This window comes from Antechinus flavipes, chromosome 6 (assembly GCF_016432865.1).
Source record: "Antechinus flavipes isolate AdamAnt ecotype Samford, QLD, Australia chromosome 6, AdamAnt_v2, whole genome shotgun sequence".
In the NCBI taxonomy this organism is placed as follows: Eukaryota; Metazoa; Chordata; class Mammalia; order Dasyuromorphia; family Dasyuridae; genus Antechinus; species Antechinus flavipes.
The window spans coordinates 229,955,583-229,977,946 of NC_067403.1; the positions used below are offsets into that span (position 1 = coordinate 229,955,583).

Genomic DNA, 22,364 nt, shown 5'->3' on the forward strand with positions numbered 1-22,364 from the left:
CCAGGAGTGGCAAAAAGCAAGTGATTGGCAACTGTTGTACCTGCGGGTGTATTGGATGTGGAGGCGGGTAGACCTGGATTCAAATCTCTGTTGAAACCCAATTTCTAAATGACCATGAAAAAGTTGACTAAGCTCTCTAAGACTCATATTTCTTCTCTGTAAAATGGGAATAAAGTTAATGATCCCTGCAGTACCTACTTCACAGGGTTATTGTGAGGCTCAAAAGAAATGATATATAAATATACATATAATGTACATATACCTATATGCACACATATGTGTGTAAATACATATACACATACATATATATGTGTATACACATGTATATGTATATATACATATATATGTATGTATATACACACACTGCTTTATAAACCTTAAGGAACTTTCTCTTTCTCTCCTTCCCTCTCCCTCTCTATTTCTCTCTCTTTTCTTCTCTCTTCCATTTCCTCTTCTCTCCCTTTTGTTTCTCCCCTTCTCTCCCTTTCTCTCTCTCTGTGTCTTTTCTTTTCTCCCTTTCTGCCTTTCACTTTGTCTCCCTTTCTCTCCTCATATCCCTTTTCCTCTATTTCTTCCTCCCTCTTTCCCCTCCCTTTATCTCTATCCTTTTTTTTTCTCTTTTCCCTCTTCTTTTATCTTCTCCCCTTTCTCTTCCTATCAATCTTTCTCCTTCCTTCTGTCTTTCTCTCTCCCCTCCCTTGAGATAGATGTACACACTTGTATATATGTATTTCTAGACATATAAATATAAATATATGTTTACACATGCATATATATATATATATATATACACACACACACATGTATTATAATAATTGTGTGTGAGGAGGGCTTTGGGGGCACAGAATCCAGACTCTTTTCACTAGTTTAGGGAACTCTCAGTCTGAAACCTGCCTGCGTGGATACACACAGGCAACTTTTCTATAATTTGCAACTTTAGGAAGTTGCCCAAGACACTAAGCTGTCGTTCAGAAATGGACTTAAGATATCACCTAGTCCAGTTCATGAAGTGGAAAGAACATGCATTTGGCAAAGTGATGTGTATCTTAAAGCTCATTAAGCACCAGAAGCAGGATCTGTCATCCAAACACCCAGTCCAACCCTTTCTCTGTTGGCCCATACTACCTTTCTATATTCTTTCCAAAGTCTCTTTCAACAATCAATCCTTTGATGGAGACTGACCTTGGACCAGATGGAGCCATATTGGGAAATCTTGTGCTGCTGCATCTAAGCTTAAACTGGCCTTCTTACCTTATGCTCCTCACACATTTCTCTCAATCTCCCAACCATCTCTTCATATTTTCACAGGCTATCTGTCTCCTGTGCCTGGAATATCCTCCCTTTTCACCTGAACCTATTATAAACCTTCACTTAAGCTTTACCTTCTATTTGAGATCTTTTTAATGCCTCAGCTGTTAGCATCTGTCCCCCCAAATTATCTTGTATTTATGTATGTATATGGCATAATATCAGAATATTATGTGTATACTTATTTTATAGATACTATATATCATATATATGTATATTATATTATATTATATAAGTATATAAAAATAAAACACACATATGTGTGTGTTTGGTCTCTCTCTCTGATACAATGTTATATCCTAGAGGACAAAGGATATTTCCTTTTGCTCTGTGTACCCCCAGCACCTAACCCAGTCTCTAGTACACTCCTTCCTCATGTCTACTTCATGGCTTCATTTATTTCTTTCAAGATCCAGCTAAAATCCCATCTTCTAGGAGAAGCCTTTCCTGATCCCCTTCCTTGATGATAGTTGTTGTTTTTTTCTCATTCTGATCACATCCAACTCTTTGTGGTCCCATTTGGGGTTTTGTGGCAAAGATACTGAAGTGGTTTGCCACTTCCTCTACAGCTCATTTTACAGAATAGAAAACTGAGGCAAACAGGGCTAAGTGACTCATCCAGGGTCACACAGCTAGTGTCTGAGATCACATTTGAACTCAGTAAGATGAGACTTCCTGAGTCCAGGCTTGATGTTCTATCCACTGCAGCATTTAGCTGCCCCTTCAGGATAGTGACTTCCCTTTAATCATTATCTCCATTTTATCCGGTTGTTATACATGGTTGCTTTTCATGATTTCTTCCTTATTAGATTGTACTCTCTGGAGAACAGTCAGTCTTTCTCCATAGCCCAGTACTGTTGCCCAGTGCCTAGCAAATAGTAGGCACTTAATAAGTGCTTTCTATCTTATTAGGGGGTTGATCGTTGGTTCATTGCAGGCTTCATGACAATGATATTACAGTATAATTCTTTGGTTTCCTGGTTTTTTCTGCTATCAGGACTCAAAGTCTGGAAAAGACCAAGGGGAATTTGTCGGAGATGTTGGTAGAGTGCTGATGTTGATTTTTTAAAGCATCATCCGGAATTCCCTGTTATTTTCTCCTGGTGAAAGGGGTAAGGTCAGTGTTCTGCCTCGAGCCCTCCTCCCTATTCACACTCCTCCCCTTCCCTCTCGCTCAGGTGAGCCGGAGTGAGATGAAGATCTGTATCCAGCAGGAGTTTGACAAGGTTCGGAAGCAGGTCTGTGAGGAGGAACGCAAGGCTCTTCACCTAGTAGACCTCCAGGAAGCCGTGGCCACCGCTCATGTTACGGAGGTCCTGGCCGAAATCCACGTCCACATGGAGAAGTTGATGGCTGAGATGGCAGAGATCAGACACCAGCTCGATGCCTTCAATGAACTGGCTTCCATGAAATCTGAGGTAATGGAGGAGAGGGCCCAGAAGGCTAGTAGCATGGGGGCTGAGGCGAACAATTGTACCATCTCTTGGCTGGTGGTGTCCACTTAGGGACCCGAGAGGATAATTCTTTTGTCAGGATTGAAACCCATCTCCATAGCAGAAGCTAAGCGGTCTCATAAGTATAATCTGCCCACATAAGCATGTAGAAATGATATGGTCCCAGAGTCACAAATCATAGAAATTCAGGGTTGGAAGAGACCTTGGAGGCCCGCTAAGCCATTCAAACCTGGCTAAGAAAGCCATTTACCCTGTCCCCAGCAAGGGGTCTTTGTTTGAGGGCTCCGTGGATGAAGGCACGTGATTTTGGATGGAACTCAGATTTAGCAAGTGTCGGCTTCCCCCTCCCCTCTCCGTGGGATGGGTGGATTGTAACAACAGTGAGAGAGTCTTGTGTAGTTTCATGGCAGCATGAGGAGGGCTGGCTCAGGACAGGAGGGCTCTCCTGCTGGCCCCTTCAAGGGCATTGTAGTGCTGATGATGGCCAGTCCCTCAGGGCATCCCACTGAGGAGTAATGCAGGAATGGGAAGAAAGTGAATTCTGAGAGGAGACACTGGTACCCAGGAGGCAGATGTTCCTTAAATGATCCTGGCAGGAAGAAGGGCTTCCTTAATAGCCTTCAAAGGGTTGTTGGGAGGATCAAATAAGATAATGTTTAAAAAGAGATTATCATGTTTACAAATATTAATGTTTATAAAGAGTTCTAGTTATTATTATTGATTGTTATTAATAATAATAGCTTTAATTATTATTACCATTATTAGTTATTATTACTGTTAAGAATAATAGCTATGGAGGCAGCTAGGTATACAGTGGATTGAGCACCAGCCTTGAAATCAGGAGGACTTCAGTTCAAATCTGGTCTCAGACACTTAACACTTCCTAGCTATATGATCCTGGGCAAGTCTCTTAACCCAATTGCCTCAGGGTGGGGAAAGCTATGATTATTGTTATTATTAGTGTTATTACTACTAATAATAATAATAGCTATAGTTATTGTACTATTAGTTATGATGACGATGAAGATGTTGCTGGAAGAGTGCAGCTTTAAGTGAGATTTAAAGCCTCATTGATGTAAAGGGGCCTTTAAGGGTCACACAATTAGTATCTGAGACCAGAGTTGAATTCAGGTCTTCTTGCTTAGCAGATGACCACTCTGTGTGATATGCATTCAGGAGTAAAATCAGAATCAGCTAGAAATGTAATAGGGTAGTATTTAGTAAAATACATAAAAATACAATCCAACATAGATAATGTTAACATGTGGTTTTCTGGGTCACTGTGTTGGGCAGGGTTCCTCATGGATGGTCTAATGGCCTCCTTTCCTTTTGAGTTTGGTCTCAGCCCCCTCTCTCTAGTCTCAAAGTAGAATGATGATGAAATTGCTTTTAAAATGAAGCTTTCTGTTCTAGCTTGGGAATCAGAACCCCAGGTTCTAGCTTGCTCTTTCTTTTCTCTCGCAAACTAGCAAGTAATTCCCCCCATCCTTCTCTACACCTGTTTCCACATCTGAAAAATGAGAGGTTTGGATGAAAGTGACCTTATTTTCTCATTGATTTAGAACTGTCAAGTGTTAATATTATGTAGTTTGACCTCCTCCTTGCATAGAAGAAGAAACTGAGGGTCAGGAAGGACCAGAATTTTGCCCAAAGTCATCCCATAGGCCCTTTGAGATGCTGGGATTCCCATGGATTTTCATCTACTTTTCTTTTCTTTTTTTTTTTTTTCCATTAGTTTAGTTAGTTAGCCCTAACTAAAAAGTTAGGGCCTTTTAAAGAACCCAGTTCCTCCCTAACATCAGGCATCCATTTAGGGTCTCCCTATTGCTTGTTAACCCAGTTTGAATCGCTCTTAGCCAGGGAGGGGTGAGAAAGCCCTCAGGAGCCTGCTATGCATAAAATAAGCCATTAGTAACAATAAGCAGCGTTTAGCTGGCAAAAGCCTCCACAATAAACTGGTGTGCCTAATGGCCTCCTGTTCCAGCCAATCTGGTAACTCATTGGTCAGAGCAAATTTCCTTCACGTCTCATGTACTCAATGGAGAAATTCAACAAAGACTCCAGAATGGGTTTATTAATCCCATTCTTTCAGAGAATCTTATTTTCCTATGGTATGATAGAGGATTAAAAATATTGCCAGCATTGGGAAACCTATTAAAAGGGGGCAGGATATGTGTGTGTGTTTGCATGTGTGTGAATGTATGTCCGTGTATATGTAAGTGTATTCTTGTGTCTATGTATGTAAGGATACACACATGTGTAAGTGCAAGGGTATGTGTGTATGTATGTGTTTGGATGTGAATTGTATGAGTCTGTGCGTGTCTATGTGTATGACACTAGAAGACAAAATATAGATATATATTTAAGTATATGTTATACATAACTTATAATAAGAATGTATTATATAATGCCTTAATATAATTATATTATAATAAATGCAAGGGTTCGTAACCTTAGATCCATGAACTTGTTATTTTAAATGTCTTGATAACTGAATTCAAATAGAATTTATAAAGTTTCCTTTGTAATCTTACGTATGTTATTTTACTCATTTAAAAATCTTCTGAGAAGGGCTCCATAGGCTTTCCCAGGTTGCCTCTATGTTTATGTGTATTTATTCCCCTTCATAGTCTCCTTTAGAAAGGTATTGTGGGAATAGTGGATAAAGGACCTGCCTTGGGGCGAAGAAAACTTGGTATGACATCCTGCCTTTCACACTTTGGGCTGATTCTGAAGAAGTCATTTTCCATCTCCATGACCCAAGTAACTCCCCATGACTCTAAGTGGCAGAGAAATAGCCAAGCTGAGACCTTGAGAGATATAGTGGGATCATCACCTGTCTGTTCATGGAAGCCAAATTCGCTTTTTTGGTTCCTAAACTGTTGAAACATGTTGAGCTTGTAGTCCACTAAAACTTCCAAGATCTTTTTTAGATAGCAACAGCAGCAGCAGCAGCAACAACAGGAACAAAAATGTTGTCGATTCATTCTTCTTCTACTTTATAATTGAAGAAATTATTTTTTGTACCCAAGTGTGAGAGTTTACATTTGTTCCAACTGAATGTGAGTCTAATGACTCAGCCCTCAGATCCTTTTGGATCCTGACTGTTATCCAGAATGTCCCCTGTAGATTTGACAAACACACCATCTACACCCTATCTCAGTGGCTGATTATAATGTTATATATTATGATATATATCATATATTATAATGTTAAAATGTTCAAGACCAAGCGCAGATCCCCTAGATGATATGGAACCATTTTACTCTTTGGGCATAATTAAGTTCTGAACTTATCTGATTCTATCATCATGCCATCCGTATTTCTGCATATTCTCTGCCAGAATAATGCTAAAAATCCAAAGACAAAAGAGAAACAGATCCTGCCCTCACGGAGCTTATATTCAGAGCCAATAATAACAAAGTACACTTATATTAGGCACTTACTGTTTACCAGGCACTGTACAGATATTATCTCATTTAATCTTCACAACAACCCTGAGACATAAGTGCTATGCTGTTATTATCTTCATTTTACAATTAGAGAAATAGGGAGGCAGAGAAAAAGTGGCTTGCCCAAGTTCACACAAGTGAATGTCTAAGGCTAGACTTGAACTCAAGTTTTCTTGATTCCAGGCCTAGAACTTTGTTCTTTGCTGCCTACTGGCTTCAAGCCAGTTCTCTCCACAATGATATCCTGCTTTTCATATATTCACATATTTGTGGCATGGAGGGATAGAGAGATAGACGGATGGATAGATGGACAGACGGATGGATGGGGAGATGGATGGGTGGATGATGGATGGATGGATAGACAGATAGGTGGATAGATGGATGGATGAATGGATGGATAGATAAACAGATGGATGGACAGATACATGGACAAATGGATGAGTGGATGGATGGATGGATAGATGGATGGATATAGATAGATGGATGAATGGGTGGGTGATGGATGGATGGATAGATGAATAGATTGTCGAACAGATAGATTCTTTGATTAGGCTTTTGCTCTGACAAAACTTAAGACAAAGAGAATTAAAAAGTTTACTAAAAATATGTCATGGTAGCAACATGCTAATGGGCTGATCTGGGGGAGTCAGCAATGGCTGCAAGATGGAACTAGGTTTTATTGATAGCTTTCATAATGAGATAAAGTCAATTCAGATAGATTCAGGTCAGCAAAAGGGGATAGGCCATTGCTCTTCCACTTCCTCCCAAGATAGCATAATATCTTTTTTTATTATATGATTATAACAATTTATTTTATAGTATACAGAATCTATCTATTTTATATTATACTTCATATGTATAATATATCTAATTTATATTATATATGTGAAGCATATTTAATATTATACAATATAATCTATTTTCTTTTGTTATATATATAAAATACAATATATTTATATTGCATGTTACATATGTATAATATTAGCACATGTATATTATTTATGTATAACATATTTAATATCATACAATATACATTATTTTGTTTTTGTAATATATTATACATACAATATAATATATTTTATGTCACATACATATGTTATCAGTTATATTGTATAAACATATATAAAAATTATATTATATATATAAGTCGGGAGAAAGCAGCACCGAACTGAGGTTGGGCTAAGGGGCGAGCCGTCGGGCCGAGGCTGGTAATTGGCCCTTGCTGCCGTCCGCGCCGACGGCGCGGTCAGAAGCTTTGGAAACTGCTGGGGCTGAAACTGTCAGGTTATTTCTGGGTCTGACAAATATTTTACATGACTGCACGCATATACCCTATATCAAACTGCTTGCCTTCTCATAGAAAGGGGAGAGGAAGGATAGAAGGAAAGAACCTGGGACTCAAAATTAAAAAAAAAAAAAAGATCAAAATTTTGTTTACTTGTAATTGAGAAAAAATAAAAAAAATTAGATGTAAAAATTGTTGTGGGTATGTATGAATACATATGTAATCAGTTATATTGTATAAACATATATAAAATTGTATATTATATAACTATATGATATTAACTATGTTATATTTTTATAAAATCAATTCCGAATGAGATACATGCAGAATAAGTAGCAAATAATGCACAGAGCAAAAGTGCCAGAGTGAGGAGGGCTTGGGAAAGGCAGGTCCGTGGGTGTGGTGTGGTGTGTGTGTGTGTGTGTGTGTGTGTGTGTGTGTGTGTGAGAGAGAGAGAGAGACAGAGACAGAGACAGACAGAGAGAGAGAGACAGAGAGACAGAGAGACAGAGACAGAGAGAGACAGAAAAAGACACAGAGACAAAAAAAAAAAAAACACACAGACAGAGAGACAGAGAGATATACAGAGACAGAGAGGTATAGAGAGACAGAGATACCCAGATACACACACAGAGAGAGACAGGAAGAGACACACAGAGAGAAACCACCCCTGGGTAATCAAGAGTGTGGAGAATCATTGAGAAATCAATGACATTCAAGGATGTGACTGAGAAAATTAAACAGGAAGAAAGGAAACAGACTTCACTCAAGGGAACTTGTTTTGATGTGTGATTCTGGTAGGGGTGTGCTGGAAAATATTTAATAACCAGTTTTCAAAAAAAAATTCAACATACCCACAACAATTTTTACATCTATATTTTTTAAATTTTTTCTCAATTACATATAAACAAAATTTTTGATCTTTTTTTTTGAATTTTGAGTCCCAGGTTCTTTCCTTCTATCCTTCCTCCCCTCTTTCTATGAGAAGGCAAGCAGTTTGATATAGGGTATACGTGTGCAGTCATGTAAAATATTTCCATATTAGCCACCTACAACACACTTTTAAATTTAATCCATATTGTTAACATTTTTTTCAGTCTAGACAATCATTAAAAATAAATAAATTAAGCTCTGATTTGTAGCATTTTGCCCATTTCCAAGGTGTAATTGCTCACACTCAAAATTTAACCATTGGCTGAAGCCAGACCCAGCTTTTCCGTACTATTGGCTGCTGGAGAGCTAGAGGAACTCTTGTCTCCCTTGAGCTTCTAACTCCTGAATATGCTCTGCCTCTTGTAGGAAAGAGAATTAGCATGGATACTAGATAGATAGAATAATAATAATAATAGATTTATAAAAAACTTTATATAATATTGTCTCACTTGTCTTCACAACAATCCTGTCAGATGGTTACTTTTATTAATTATCAAATAATAATTATATCATAATTAATTAATTACAGATAAGAAAACTGAGGCTAAGAGATCTGCCCAAGTTGCATCATGTTTGAGTCGAGATTTTAATTCAGATGTTCTTGATTCCAGTCTTCATTTTACAGATGAGGAAATGAGGCAAAGACTGTTAACTGACTTGCTCAGGGTCACACAACTTGTAGTATCTGAGGCTGGATTTAAACTCACAAATATGAGTCTCTAGGCATCTAAGCCCAATGCTCTGTGCACTATGGCACCCCCTAGCTGTCCACGACAATATGTAACCCGCATTCTAGCTCCACTATTCTGTGAAATCTGGAGATTGGGAATATTGGGGATTCATCCTCCTTAAATTTCACTTTGATCAGCTCAGAATAAATAAATGAAGTAATGAATGAATGAAAAAGCATTTCTTAAATATTTACTGTATTCTAAGTACCGTAATAAACTCTCAAAATACAAATTTTGAAAAGTAAAAAAAAAAATGTCTATCCTCTCAAGAATCCTCTCATTAGGTGAAGGCAGGCAGGTGTGTAGAGCGCTGGACCTGGAGTCAAGAAGACTCATCTTCCCAAGTTCAAATCCAGCACTAGACACTTACTAGCTGTGTGATCCTGGGCAAGTCACTTAATCCTGTTTGTCTTGGTTTTATCATCTGTACCATAATGTGAGCTGGAGAAGGAAATGGCAAATGGCTCCAATATCTCTGCCAAGAAATCCCTTAATGGAGTCACAAAGAATCAGACACGACTGAAAATGACTGAACAGTAAATCATAAATATAGTAAGTTTTCTTGTGGGGCATATAGGAATGACCAGAGATCCTATGGATGAAGCAGCAGGGCAGACAGCAAGGTCCAAGAGCATTTAGTCCACTTCAGGAACTTAGATGGAAACTCTCCATGGATCATCAAGGCATACGGGCAGAGTAGAAACCTTCAATGGCTCACTATTGCCTTCCATATCTTACCTAGCTCCGCTCTAATTTGACTGTATTGTCCCTCAATAATAGGGTCCCCTGACCCGCACTTCCTGCTGTCAACAGGCTGATCTTTTTTCAATATCCCATAATCATCCTCCAGTCAGTGAAGGTGGGGGGAGTAGTATGGTAGAAAGGATGCCAGACTTGAATTTGAATCTTACTTGTAACAAGCTGTGTGCCCATGGAGCAGTTCATTCAGGCAGGCTATTGGAGCAAGATTTCAGAAGCTTGGGACTGTCAGGATCGAGTTAGGTTTAAATTTAATTAGAGAGACAAAGGGGAGACAGTATATTTTTCAGAAAGGCGTTGGGAATGATTTGATCACAGCAAATTTGAAAACTTGTTTGGGCAGCAGTAGAAAGTACATACTATAGAGGGAATAGATTGGAGGCAGGAGAAGCGGTCAGGGGCTGTTCGAAGTGTCTAGACAAGATGTTCAAAAGGAAGTAAGAAGCAGGACTGGAGTCTGGGCCAGAGGTAGGAAATGCAGATATAGATTTGAGAATCATCTCTGTAGGAGTGATAATTGAAACCATGAGAGTAGATGAGATCACCAAAGGAGACAGTTGTAAAAAGAGAAAAGAAAAGGGCCTGGGAATAGAAGGTTCAGGGGAAAACCCATCATTTTAAAGGGGCAGGAGGAAACTCTCAAAAGAGATAGAGAAAGAGAAAAGAAAGAGGAGGGAAACTATGAATCTCATGGAAACTTAGGTAGAAGAAAGGGAGTGAATAAATAGTAGTCATCTAATAAAAGAGGGGTCAATTCTTTGATTCCCTGATTGTAGCTCGCTAGATAAATTTATGAAACAGATCTGCTAGATCTCTGAAAAAAATGAAGGGAAAATGTTTGTTGGTGATGGTTTCTGAGGATGTGGAAGATTAGTACATCTGAAATATTAATATCCACTTTCCTTGTCTACAGAAAATTCGACAAGGGCGTATGATACAGCAGAAAGGATTTAAATAATGTAGGAAAAATTCAATTCAACAAGGATTTTTTGCCACTTCCTTTTGCTTATTTATTTTTCTAATATATTTTATTTATTTCATTATTTCCCAATTAAATTTTTTTTAAAAAGAAGATTTCTTCAAAAAATTTCACTTCAAATATTTTTCCTCCTTCTCTCCTTTCCTTGAGAAGGCAAACAATATATAAATTAGACATGTGAAGTCATGCAAAACACATTTCCATGTTGACCAAGAAAACACATACACATGTGTACATGCACAATACACACAGAAAATCAAGAACAATAAAGAAAGTGAAAGAGTATGCTGGGATCTGCACTCAGAATTCATTAATTCTCTCTTTGGAAGCAGGAATTGTAGATTCTGTTGTCAATATTCTATCCATTTTCCATCCATCCACATATTACCCAGTGTAGCCAAATGTGACTGTGCATTCCTCCACGTCCGGCAGAATGATGGTGGTCCCAGAAAGTATGGTAGCCTTTAGATGTCCAAAGGCCCTAGAGCTAGTAGGACTTGAGTTTCTGTCATGGCCATTTTCCTTCCTATGCCCTCGTTGCTACTCTGGGTCTCTTTTGATGGCTGTTCATTCTTCTTCCTTCTCTTAAGTATAGGCTATTGGATTAAGGTATCAGTTTTTCTTATCCTAGTTCCCTTCTTCCCCCTTCTTTTTCTCTTTGTGCTTTCTCCCTTAGACCTAGAAGGGAATATAGAGATGATCTAATTGAACTCTTTAGTCTTACAAATGAGGAATCTGAAGCCTAGAAAGAGCAGTAACTTGCTTTAAAAATGACATCAGGAGGAGTTCTTTTTAGCAAACAAACAACAGAAACACATGGAAATCAAGTAAAGTTTTGTGGCTCTTCTTTGACCCCTTCTGTCAAAGTCATTATTGATAAATTCCCAAGGAAATGGAAACGCCTATCCATAAATAGGTTTTGTTCTATCTACACAAGGAAATTTCTATAAAGTATCTGCTATTCTCCATGGCCACTACAGGCTTAAACAACCCACGTGACTTAAAACTTGTGTTGAATTCTAATGACATCATTGATAGTCAGGTAGTTTGTAGATGATGTAAGAGCCTCTTGCTAAATGAGTTCTCCATAAAGCATTCCGTTAAAATTTGAAGGAATTTCTAAGCAATCAATGAATCAATAATTAAACACCTATTGTATGCTGAGACACGATGGAGTGTAGTGGACAGAGTATTGAACTTGGAATGGGGAAGCCCAGAGCCTCAAGTCTCCCTTATAATACATCTGGCTATGGAATACAGGGCAGATCAGTTATCTGGACCAATTGTGTCAAAGTAGGAACCGGATGGCCAAACCACACGTGAGGATTCCTGTGGGTCACATATTGCCTCGGAAGCCCACAGATTAATATTTTCTATGTTTTATTGTATTTTTGCTTATTTTATTTCAAATTATGGCTTAATCTAGTTCTGGATGCACTCAGGAATATTGCAGGCTGACGTGTCCCCGGGCAGTGTGTTTAGTACTTTTTCTAGGAGACTCTCTAAAACTCTTCAGCTGCAAAGAAGGAGCCAGTTTGCATTACTAAAAAGCATTTCTGTAGCTGAGAGTTCCCTGTATCAGAGAAGTCACAGGTATATTCTGTTGAGATTGTTCCTGGTAACTAACTACCCGTCTAGTGGCCTCTTTCCACTCTAATTTCCAGCTTGCCCACTATTTATAGTGCTAAAGAGAAGAGTTTGGGAATTGTTTGTTTTCTGAGTGAGCTGTTCTTTTGGTTTTAGACCTGAATTCTGCTAGGAAAAAGCCCAGCCTTTGTTTTTTTTTTTTTTCCCCCTTGGTGAACCACCCACATTTGGGGGAGGGAATGGGGGGAGAAACATGTTTTCTTCAGACCCACTCATCTAGTGTAGCCCAGATGGAGGAAATGAAGGATGCTTTGTCACCCACCCAAGCGGATGGGTGAGCTCCTCCAGGGGAAGGAAGACTGGAGAGCTAGATGAAAAATCTCTCTCAGGAAAAGATCCCAAGGGGGAAAGTCGTGTAATCACTTTGGAGCCCCAGGAGAATCTGATGTGATAATTGAAAGTACTAAGAGTGGACTGCTGGAAGAAATAATAACCATAGTTTGGAAGGGTTTTTTTAAGTTGTAGAGAAAGAGAATATTTTATAGAAATGTTTCCTTTTTTCTTTAAACTCTGGTCTTTCAGAGTTGCAAAAGACTAAAAGGTTATCTAGTTTATATTCTCCCTGAAAGTAGCATCCCTTTTTTTTTTTAATTTATTAAATTTTTTTCTCCAATTAGGAAAGTGTATATTCTTTCATTTCCATTTTCTTCCCCACCTAGCACTGAAAATGAAAAAGTAAACCTTTGCAACAAATATTCAGTCAAGCAAAAATAAATCCCTACATTGGCCATGTCCAAAAAATCTATCTCATTCTGTACCCTGAGTTCATTACTCAGACCTAACCAGGAGTCACCAGGCTTTGCTTAAACATCTTCAGTAGAGGAGAACTACTAGTAGTTCACTTTATGACAAGGTCCTAATTGTTAGGAAAGCTAAAGTTAGCCTCTTGGCAGCTTGTATCCAGTGTCTCTCATCTCACCTTCTAGAGTCAACAAATCTGATCTCCCTGCAGATAATCAAAGACAACTATCATGTCCCCATCAAGTCTTGCCTTTCCTCTCTTCCTTTCCTTTTTTTTCTCTTCCCTTCCTTTCTCTTCCCTTCCCAGTCCCCTTCCTTACTCTTCTTTTCCCTTCCCTTTCCAGTTCCCTTCCCTTCCCTTCCCTTCCCAGTTCTTTTCCTTCCTTTCACTTCTATTTCCAGTTCCCTTCTCTTACCAGTTCCCTTCGCTTCCCTTCTATTTCCAGTTCCCTTCCCTTCCCTTTTTTCTTCTCTTCCTTTCCCTTGTTCCTTCCCTTCCTTTCTATTCTCTTTCCCCCTTCCCTTCCCTTCCCTTTTCTTCTCTTCCCCTTCCCTTCCTTAACTGGTCTCCATTTTTCTTAGCTTCCTGGGTCATCTACCTTCAGATATATTCCATTTTGTTAATAGTCTTCTTCAAATATGGCACCTAGAGACAACCCATTACTCCAGATATGATATGATTAGAAGAGAAGATTTCACAGAAATACGAAGTGTCAAAGATTGGAAGAGACCTCAGAAGCCTTCTAGCCTGACTCATTCAACATCCCTAATAATAAGGAATCATTTTCCCATCATATGAAAACCTTTCCAAGGAAGACCCCTCGTTCTTGATCCCACCAGACTATGGTGAATTTATCTGCTCCCTCATACTGGACATTTTGCCTCTTTTAAAAAGGGAACAGACCGTGTTTAACATATATAGGATTATTTGCCATTTAGGGCAGGGGGAAGGGGCAAGGGAGGGGAAAATATTTGGAACACAAGGTGTGAATGTTGAAAATTTCAGGGGTGAATGTTGAAAATTATCTATGCATATGTTTTGAAAATAAAATGTTCTAATTAAAAAATAAAAAGGCAACAGAGCATAGTGGAAAGAACACTGTGGTTGGAGCCTCCATATTCTGGACAAGTCACTTCCATTTTTTTCATCTGTAAAATGGGGCTGATATGGGCAGTACCTACCACAAGGAGTGTAGTGGATAGTGAGTTGGGCCTGGATTCGGTGAGACCTGAGTTCAAATGTAGCGTCAGATAATTATCAGCTATGTGACGCTGGACATCATCTCAAGTTTGTCTCCCTCGATTTCCTGAACTGTAAAGTGGGAATAATAGTAGCACCTACCTGCCAGGGTTGTTACAAAGATCAAATAAGATAATCTTTATAAAGTGCTTAGCTGGTACATAGAAGGCACTAAATAAATGCTAACTACTATTACAGAGCCTTTGAGACACTTAAATATGAGAATAATGTCAAGTGCTTTGTAAACTTTCAAGCCCTGTACAAATGTCAGTTATCATTTTAATGAACGCGGGCCAAGATGATATTAGCATTTACAGAGTAGCATCCCTAGCTCTTGCTTGAGCTTCTCCCAGACCCTGATTCTATTTTAACTAATAGTTGTTTCTATGCATGACTTCTCTCCCAGATCAAAGACAACATATAATTTCATCTTTTACCCATAATGCTTACCGCATTCTTTATATACAGTGGATACTTGGACTTGTTTTTTTTTTTTTAACTGAATTGAATTTTTAAAATTGTTTTCTCTTCTGATAGAATATAAAATCTTAAATCAAGGAAAGCAGGAGTAATATTTAATTTTATCTTTGTATCCCTAATGCATCCTACATTCTTTGTATACAGTAGGCACTTAATCTTTTTAAACTGAATTGAATGTTTTAAATTGTTTCTCCTGGTAGAATATCAACTCTTTGAGGGTGGAACCTACTTCAGTTTTAGTTTATCTGTAGTATATAACATAATGTTTAATAAATATTTTTAATAAATGCTTACTGATTAAACTAAATTCGACTGGATTGGTTTGGATTGAATTAAATTTTGATTTTGAAGTAATGGAATCTTAGGCCTGGAAGGGACATTTGCAATCACCTAATCCTGCTATCCTTACTCTATTATCAGAGGGGATGGGAGTACAATGGGTAGAACCCTAACTTAAAGACAAGAAGACCTGAGTTCAAATCCACCCTGAGACATTTACTAGCAGCAATCCTAGACAAATCATTATATCTCAGTTTCTTCATCCACAAAATGGAATCAATAATAATAGCACCTGTCTCTCAGGGTTGTTGTAAAGACAAAATGAGAAAATATTTATAAAATGCTAGTAAACCTGAAAGCACCATATATAAATGTTAGTATTTGCTCAGCCATAATATGAGAGGGGCTGAATTCTAAGGTGTCTCCCAGCTTTAACTCTCTCTTGGAAGAGCAAATGACAAATAACAATTCTTGTGGGATCCAGTGCTTCATTTGGGCTAGAACCCAGATTTCTTGAGGTTTGTTTCAATGACTATGATTCTGCTTAGGGAGTTGATCCCTTGGAGTTTGGAGAGAAATGCTCAACAGGGAAGGGAATGAATCTCTGAGAAGAACAGCTGGCTGCTCTTGCTGTTGGCCAACCACGTCAGGTCTATTGTTCCTGGGCATCTTTAAACTCCATGAGCTGCTGAAATGACAAGGCACAGACTGGCATTTAGTGCCATTTCCTCCCGGGCTCTCTGCTAGGTCTGGCCATTCAGTCAATCATTCCACAAATACTTATTAGGTGCCTGCGATGCGCCGGCACCATGCTAAGTGATAGTTCCAATTCTCAAAGAGTTCACAGTTTAATGGGGGGAGACAATACATAAGCATCCATGGACGAAGAAGATAGATGTAGAATAAATTGGAGATAATCAACAGGGGGAAGGCAGCAGCTTTAAGGGGAATGAGGAAAGGTTTCCTATGGAAGAAGGGGTTTTAGCTGGGACTTGAGGGAAACCAGGAGGCAGAGATGGAGAGGGAGAGCACTCTGTGCTTGAGAACCAAGGAAAATTTCTGGAGTCAGGAGATGGAGTTTCTCATTTAAGGAACATCTGGAAGGCCATGTCACTAGACAGGAGAGTAAATTGGGGATGGAATGGCTGTTTAAGGAGAAAGCTGATTTTGGAAAGATGGGAAGGAGCCAGATTTTGAGCAGGTCAGACAGCTTAATTAACTTTTCCCTCAGTCCCCTGAATACTGCAGTGGATATTTTTGATATATTAGGTGTCTTCTCGCTCTCTTATACTAAAGGAAGTCTATGTTACAGAGTCTGGCACATAGTAGGTACCTAATAAACACTGATTGATTGATAGTGGGGAGGAGGGATGCAATGGAGGGAGAGAAGAATAAAACAGAAATCTGTCTCCTGCTGCAATTCTGACCCTGCCGGTGTTTCTGTTTCTCTTTCAGATCAGAGATGAAGAATTCAGGTAGGAACATACATATATATATATATATTTTTTTTTTTCTTTTTATAGTCTCTTCCTTCTGGAGAGCTGAGGTACAGTGACATCTGAGGCCTCTTAATGCCCCATGAAATGTGGACAACCTAGAAAAGGCACAGAAATGGAATCACCAACCTAAGCCCTGGGCTTTAAAAATCTTATTTCCTAAGAATTCATCTCCCTTCCCACTCACATCAGTCCACTCCTCGTGCCCTTCAAGGAAAGACAGATTTAAAAGTAGGCCAGAGGGTAACTTGGTTCTATTTTTCTGCACATTGTCTGTGCCTTGTGAAGTATGGCAGACACCAAATTTAAATTATAATTAACTTATCTGATGGCCTGAACGGAATTAATCTCTGCATTGTTACTTTGGGTATGGGAGTAGATTGTTTCACTAATGAGCTGCTGAGCCTATATTCTTTATTTTGGACCCGCTACATGTTTGAGTCGGATTCATTACACCTATGAAATAATGTGTTGAGTAAGTATGAAAAAGGACATTTGTACAGGGGAGAAGATGCTTAGCCAAGCCTGAATCCCGCCTCTGTGGGCTGGATCAAAAAAGTAGGCATTTAATTAGGGGGAAGCAATATGTCGTCCTGGGAAGAAGGTTCACCTGCTCCTTTGTCTTGGCTTGTGGGGCTGGGTTAAAAAGGGGCATTTAGTGCATCGTGGTACAGTGTGCAAGAGAGTACTGGGTTTGGAGTCAGAAGACCTGAGTTTATTATATTACATAAATGACTCTGAGCGAATCATTCAAATGAGGAGTTTGTGACTTCAAAAGCCCTGGATGTTACTAGATCTTACTATTTCAGCTTTGTAGGCACTGGGGCCCCTAATTTCCTTCCGACTCACTTGATTTAAGATCAGGGAGTAAACACAGGACCCAAGACCCTACCGTGATGGTACTAACCAAGAAGAGGGTACTTGTTTGTGCCAAATGCCATGTGCTCTCCAGATGGCCCCAGCCACCTCCAAGGCTCATAAACTGTTAGGGCTGGAAGGGACCATAGTTTCTTCAGTCATTCAAACTGGGGATAAGACTGGAGAAAGATAAGGTCTGTAAACTATTTTAAATAAAAATTCTAATAATTATTTTAATAAAAATGATTTCCTTTGTAATACTAAGTATTTAATGCATTTAAAATGTGATTTTAGGGAGTCCAAAATTTTGTCAGACTGCCAAAGGGGTCCAAGATAAAAAACAAACACTCCCCACTGGGAATGAATAAATAAAGAACCCTTAGATTAGAGCAAGTCATACACAATTATCTTATAGAACTTAACAGCAGGAGGGTTGTTGTACTTGGCTTGCAACTCATCATGTAGTTGCCTTAGAAAATGATTTCTAGGGCCTTATATGACCTGTAGGCCGGATGGTCCCCACCCTTGGACTAGAGGATCTTTAAGACCAAGAAAGGGCAAATAATTTGCTTATGATGGATGCTAAAGCCTACATTGAAGAAAAAAGGATGTAAAATTAATAATAATAATATTAATAATAATAAATTGATAATAAATGAACAATTAAGTATCTTTGAATAGCTTTCAAATCACTTTCTCATATACCATGTGATTTGAGCCTTATAAGTCTGAGGTAGGCTGGGCATTGCATTTCAGTTGCCATAAGCTAGAGAGCATCCAGGGGAGGACAAATCATGACAGTGAGGAGCTTCTCTAGTCTATATCTTATGAGAATTAGTTGAAAAGCCTGGAAATGTTTATTCTAAGTAAGAGAAGTTTTAGGATCAGTTCCTTGACTTTTACTCTACATATGATCTTGGACAAGTTATTTCTCCACCTTCTCTGGGCCTCAATTTTCTTTTCTATAAAATGAAGGGGTTGGCTTGGATTAAATGGCTTCTAAGGACCTTTCTTACCCTAGATCTATGATCCTGCAATTGTTCTTTCTTTGATTTGAGAATTTCTGAGAAAGATTCTGTTCTCAGGAAGCACGCTTCCTTATCTCTTCTCCAGGACGTCATTGATTTTTCCATTAATGAGAATTCAACTTCCTTTTTGTAATCTGTTCATTTACATAGTTGTAGTCATTTTGTGTTGATCTCTTTATTCTGCTTAGGGCAGTCTCCATCAGTTTGCACAAACCTTCTTTCTCTTATTATTTCTTCCTGTTAGATAATATCCCATTAAACTGATATGCCATATTTTTTTTCAGCCATTCCTTAATTAGTGGATACTATCTTTTGGTTCCAGTTTTTTTTTTTTTTTAATACAACAAAGAATACTGTTCTGATTCCCTTTGGAGGGAGGGGGGTATACATTGAATATTTTTTTTCCTGTCTTTGAGTTCCTTGTATGTTCCAGCAAACAAGATCACAGGGTCAGAGGGTATAAACAATTTAGTTCCTGGTCTTTCTTCATTCCAAAATTAATATTCATAATGATTGGATTAAATCACAAATAATATCAAATATTAGAGTGCTTTTCTTCCCTCAGCCTTTTTAACAAGTACTCTTACCATTCTTCTGCAATCTTCACCTACTTGCAGGGTCTGAGATGAAACCTCAGAATTGTTTTAATTTGCATATTTCATACTATTAATGATTTGGAGCATGTTTTCAAGAGGTTATTTGTAGTTTGAAATTCTTTTATTCATATTCTTTGATGACTTATCATTTCTTGGGAAAATGGCTTTTGGAGTTGTACATTTGTGTCCATTCCCATTATTTTTTGGATATCACATGTTTATTGGTGATATTTGTTACACATATTTTCCCTACTTTACAGTTCCTTTTATTTTTGTCTTTTTATCATATGTAAAAATCTTTTAATTTTGTGTAATTATATATGTGTATATATATATATACGTATACATATATACATGTATATATATACATATATATATATATTGTGTTTGTTTGTATAAAAGCTCCTCTATTCTTTGCTTAGTTAAGAATTTTCTCTGTAGTGTGAAAGGAAAATTGATCCTTTTATGTAGTTTTTTTCCAATGCTATGACCTTTAAATTCAGCCATTTTGAGTTCATTGTTGTATTGAAGTAAGATCGTGGTCTTTTCAGTTTTCCTAGTATTCTCATTAAAAAGGGAGTTCATTTCCTTTTACCCTTATTGCTCAAACAATAGACCACTGGTTTTGATTGCTTGTTTTTTGCCTTCCAGCACAGACACATATTGATTTTTTTTTGACTAATTGATTGATTTCTTATTTATTGACAGTATTATCTACTGCTATCCATGAGTCTACTTTTATGTTTTTTAGCTAGTGTCAAATAGGGTTGATAACCACTGCTTTCTATTATAGTCTGAGGCTTCAGAGTGCTATTCCTCGCCTACTTTCTTCATTTTGCAGATAAGGAAACTAAGATCTAGTAAATTTAAGAGAATGTATCTTAAATTGAGATTCAAAAATCAATTATACAAATATAAAATGGCAGAGAAGATAGACACAAAGTCTGCGATTAGGGAAGTGATTTGTAATGGGCTGAGGCTCGAGTTGATGCACTGAGTCCCAAGCACGTGAGGCTAATAGTAATTGGACCATACTCTATTAATATATATGCTTGGAGAAAGAATGGCCCCCCACCCATTCTTTGTGCAAGTCCTGTTGTGTTGTATAGGAAATGACGATTTTGGTGGGTGGAGGCAGGGGAGTGGAAAAGGGAAGCAGAAAGAGAGACTGATGGCTGGTTTCTTGACAGAGCTGCTTGCATTGCTATCGCAACCCCTGCCCTTCACCTCCTATCCCCCCTTCACCTGCATACCCCTTCATCTTTGCTGGCTAGCTTCCCGTCGCAGCAGTCCATATTGCTATCGTAATCCTTCTTCACCTCTACTGAGAATAAAGATTGAAGATTTTTCCCTTAACCTGAATTCCTGACTCTGGCTGATTTTAAATATGCAGTGATCTCAGTGATTATTGTTCAGTCATTTTAAAGTCATTTTTGACTCTTTATGATCTCATTTGGGATTTTCCTGGCAAAGATAGTGGAATGGTTTGCCATTTCTTTCGCCAACTCATTTTATCGATGAGGAAACAGAGGCAAATAGGGTGAAATGACTTGGCCAGTGTCACACAGCTAGTTGATATCTGAGAACAGATTTGAACTTGGGTCTAGTTCTAGCACTCTATGCATCTGCCGGGAAGGTGATAGTCTCACTTTGTTCTGTCCTGGAGCATTTCATCCAATTTTGTACAGCATATTTTTTATTATAGATTTTATTGACAGAACATATGCATGGGTAATTTTTCAACATTGTCCCTTGCAATCACTTCTGTTCCAACTTTTCCCTTCCCTCCCTCCACCCTCTCCCTTAGATGGCAGGCAGTCTCATACATGTTAAACATGTTCAAGTATATCTTAAATACAATATATGGTACAGCATATTTTAGAAAAGACATTAATAAGGTAGAAGTTCAAGATGGTAGAAGATCTTGAGGAGATCCAGCATAGGAGGATCAAATTCAAAGATTGGTGACTATGTAGCCTGGGAAGGAGAGGAGTTAGGAGGGACTTGATGACTCCCATCTGGTCCTTGGATGGTTTTCCTCCCATGGATGGACAATTAGAGCCGTGTTATTTGTCCCCATGGTTAAAAAACAAAAACTAAAGTAATGAGTAGATTTTGGCATAACATTAGGAAAAACTCCCTAGTAATCAGATAGGGGTTTAATTGTTTGGGAAACTCCCAGGGAGGACCAATGCAAGCCACTAACTCCTCTGCATCTTATAGCCTTAGGTCTCTGATAGGTTAAATAACTTGCCCAAGATTCATAATCAGTATGTGTCAGATCATCCTGGCTCCAGAACCAGCTCTTTACCTTGCAGAATTAAAGCTGTCCAAGACAGGGCGGATTGCCTTGAAAGTCACAGAATCATTAGAAGTCATCTAAACCAGAGCTTTTTGAAACTTTCCACTTATATCCACTTTTTTATCAGAAAAATTTTTATGTGACTCCATATATATAGGTGTGGAACATAGGTTTACAAATCAAACTTTTACTGATAATGATTCATAAATTTGCGACCCTCACATTCAGTTATAAGACCGATCTAAGGTCACAAACCACAGTTTAAGAAGCAGGAATCTAGTCCCTCCCTAGTCTACCTACTACTCTGCCCTTTTTGTTTACAGAAGAGGTAAACTGAGTCCAGAAAAATTATTTGCTCAAGATAACTAGAGGTAATAAATGAAAGGGCCTAAGTGTTTATATAACCAGTATGATGATTTGATTTATGTAATATGATCATTTATGTTTATGGATCATGAAAACCAGTATGATTTCATATCTTCAGAAAGTTAATCAGACAATTTTTTTCTATTAAAATCATACGCCAGACTCTATGCTAAGAAAAACAAAAACAAAAACAAACAAATTGAAGGAACTCACCTGCTATTAGTGACGATGTTTACATAGAAATATTATATACATAGAATCAGTTGTTTAAAATAAATACTGGGTATTTAGGGGAGGGAGGGTATTAGGAGCTGGGAAGAGTTTCATTGAAAAGGTGATTTATGATGTGAGTTTTGAAGGATAGAAGAGAACACTTGAAGAGAACATATTCCAAGAATGATGGCTCCTGAGGAGAAAGGGAGACTGGTGA

The 22,364-nt window shown here is 38.2% G+C and overlaps 1 protein-coding gene across 1 annotated transcript in view; it reads left to right on the forward strand.

The window, feature by feature from the left end:
- TRIM44 (tripartite motif containing 44) overlaps positions 1-22,364 on the forward strand; it is a 175,736-nt gene that overhangs the window by 60,951 nt on the left and 92,421 nt on the right. Inside the window, exons 3-4 of the mRNA XM_051967712.1 lie at positions 2,487-2,726; positions 16,744-16,763. Of these exons, the coding sequence (XP_051823672.1) occupies positions 2,487-2,726; positions 16,744-16,763 (260 nt within the window). The remainder of the gene's footprint in view (positions 1-2,486; positions 2,727-16,743; positions 16,764-22,364) is intronic.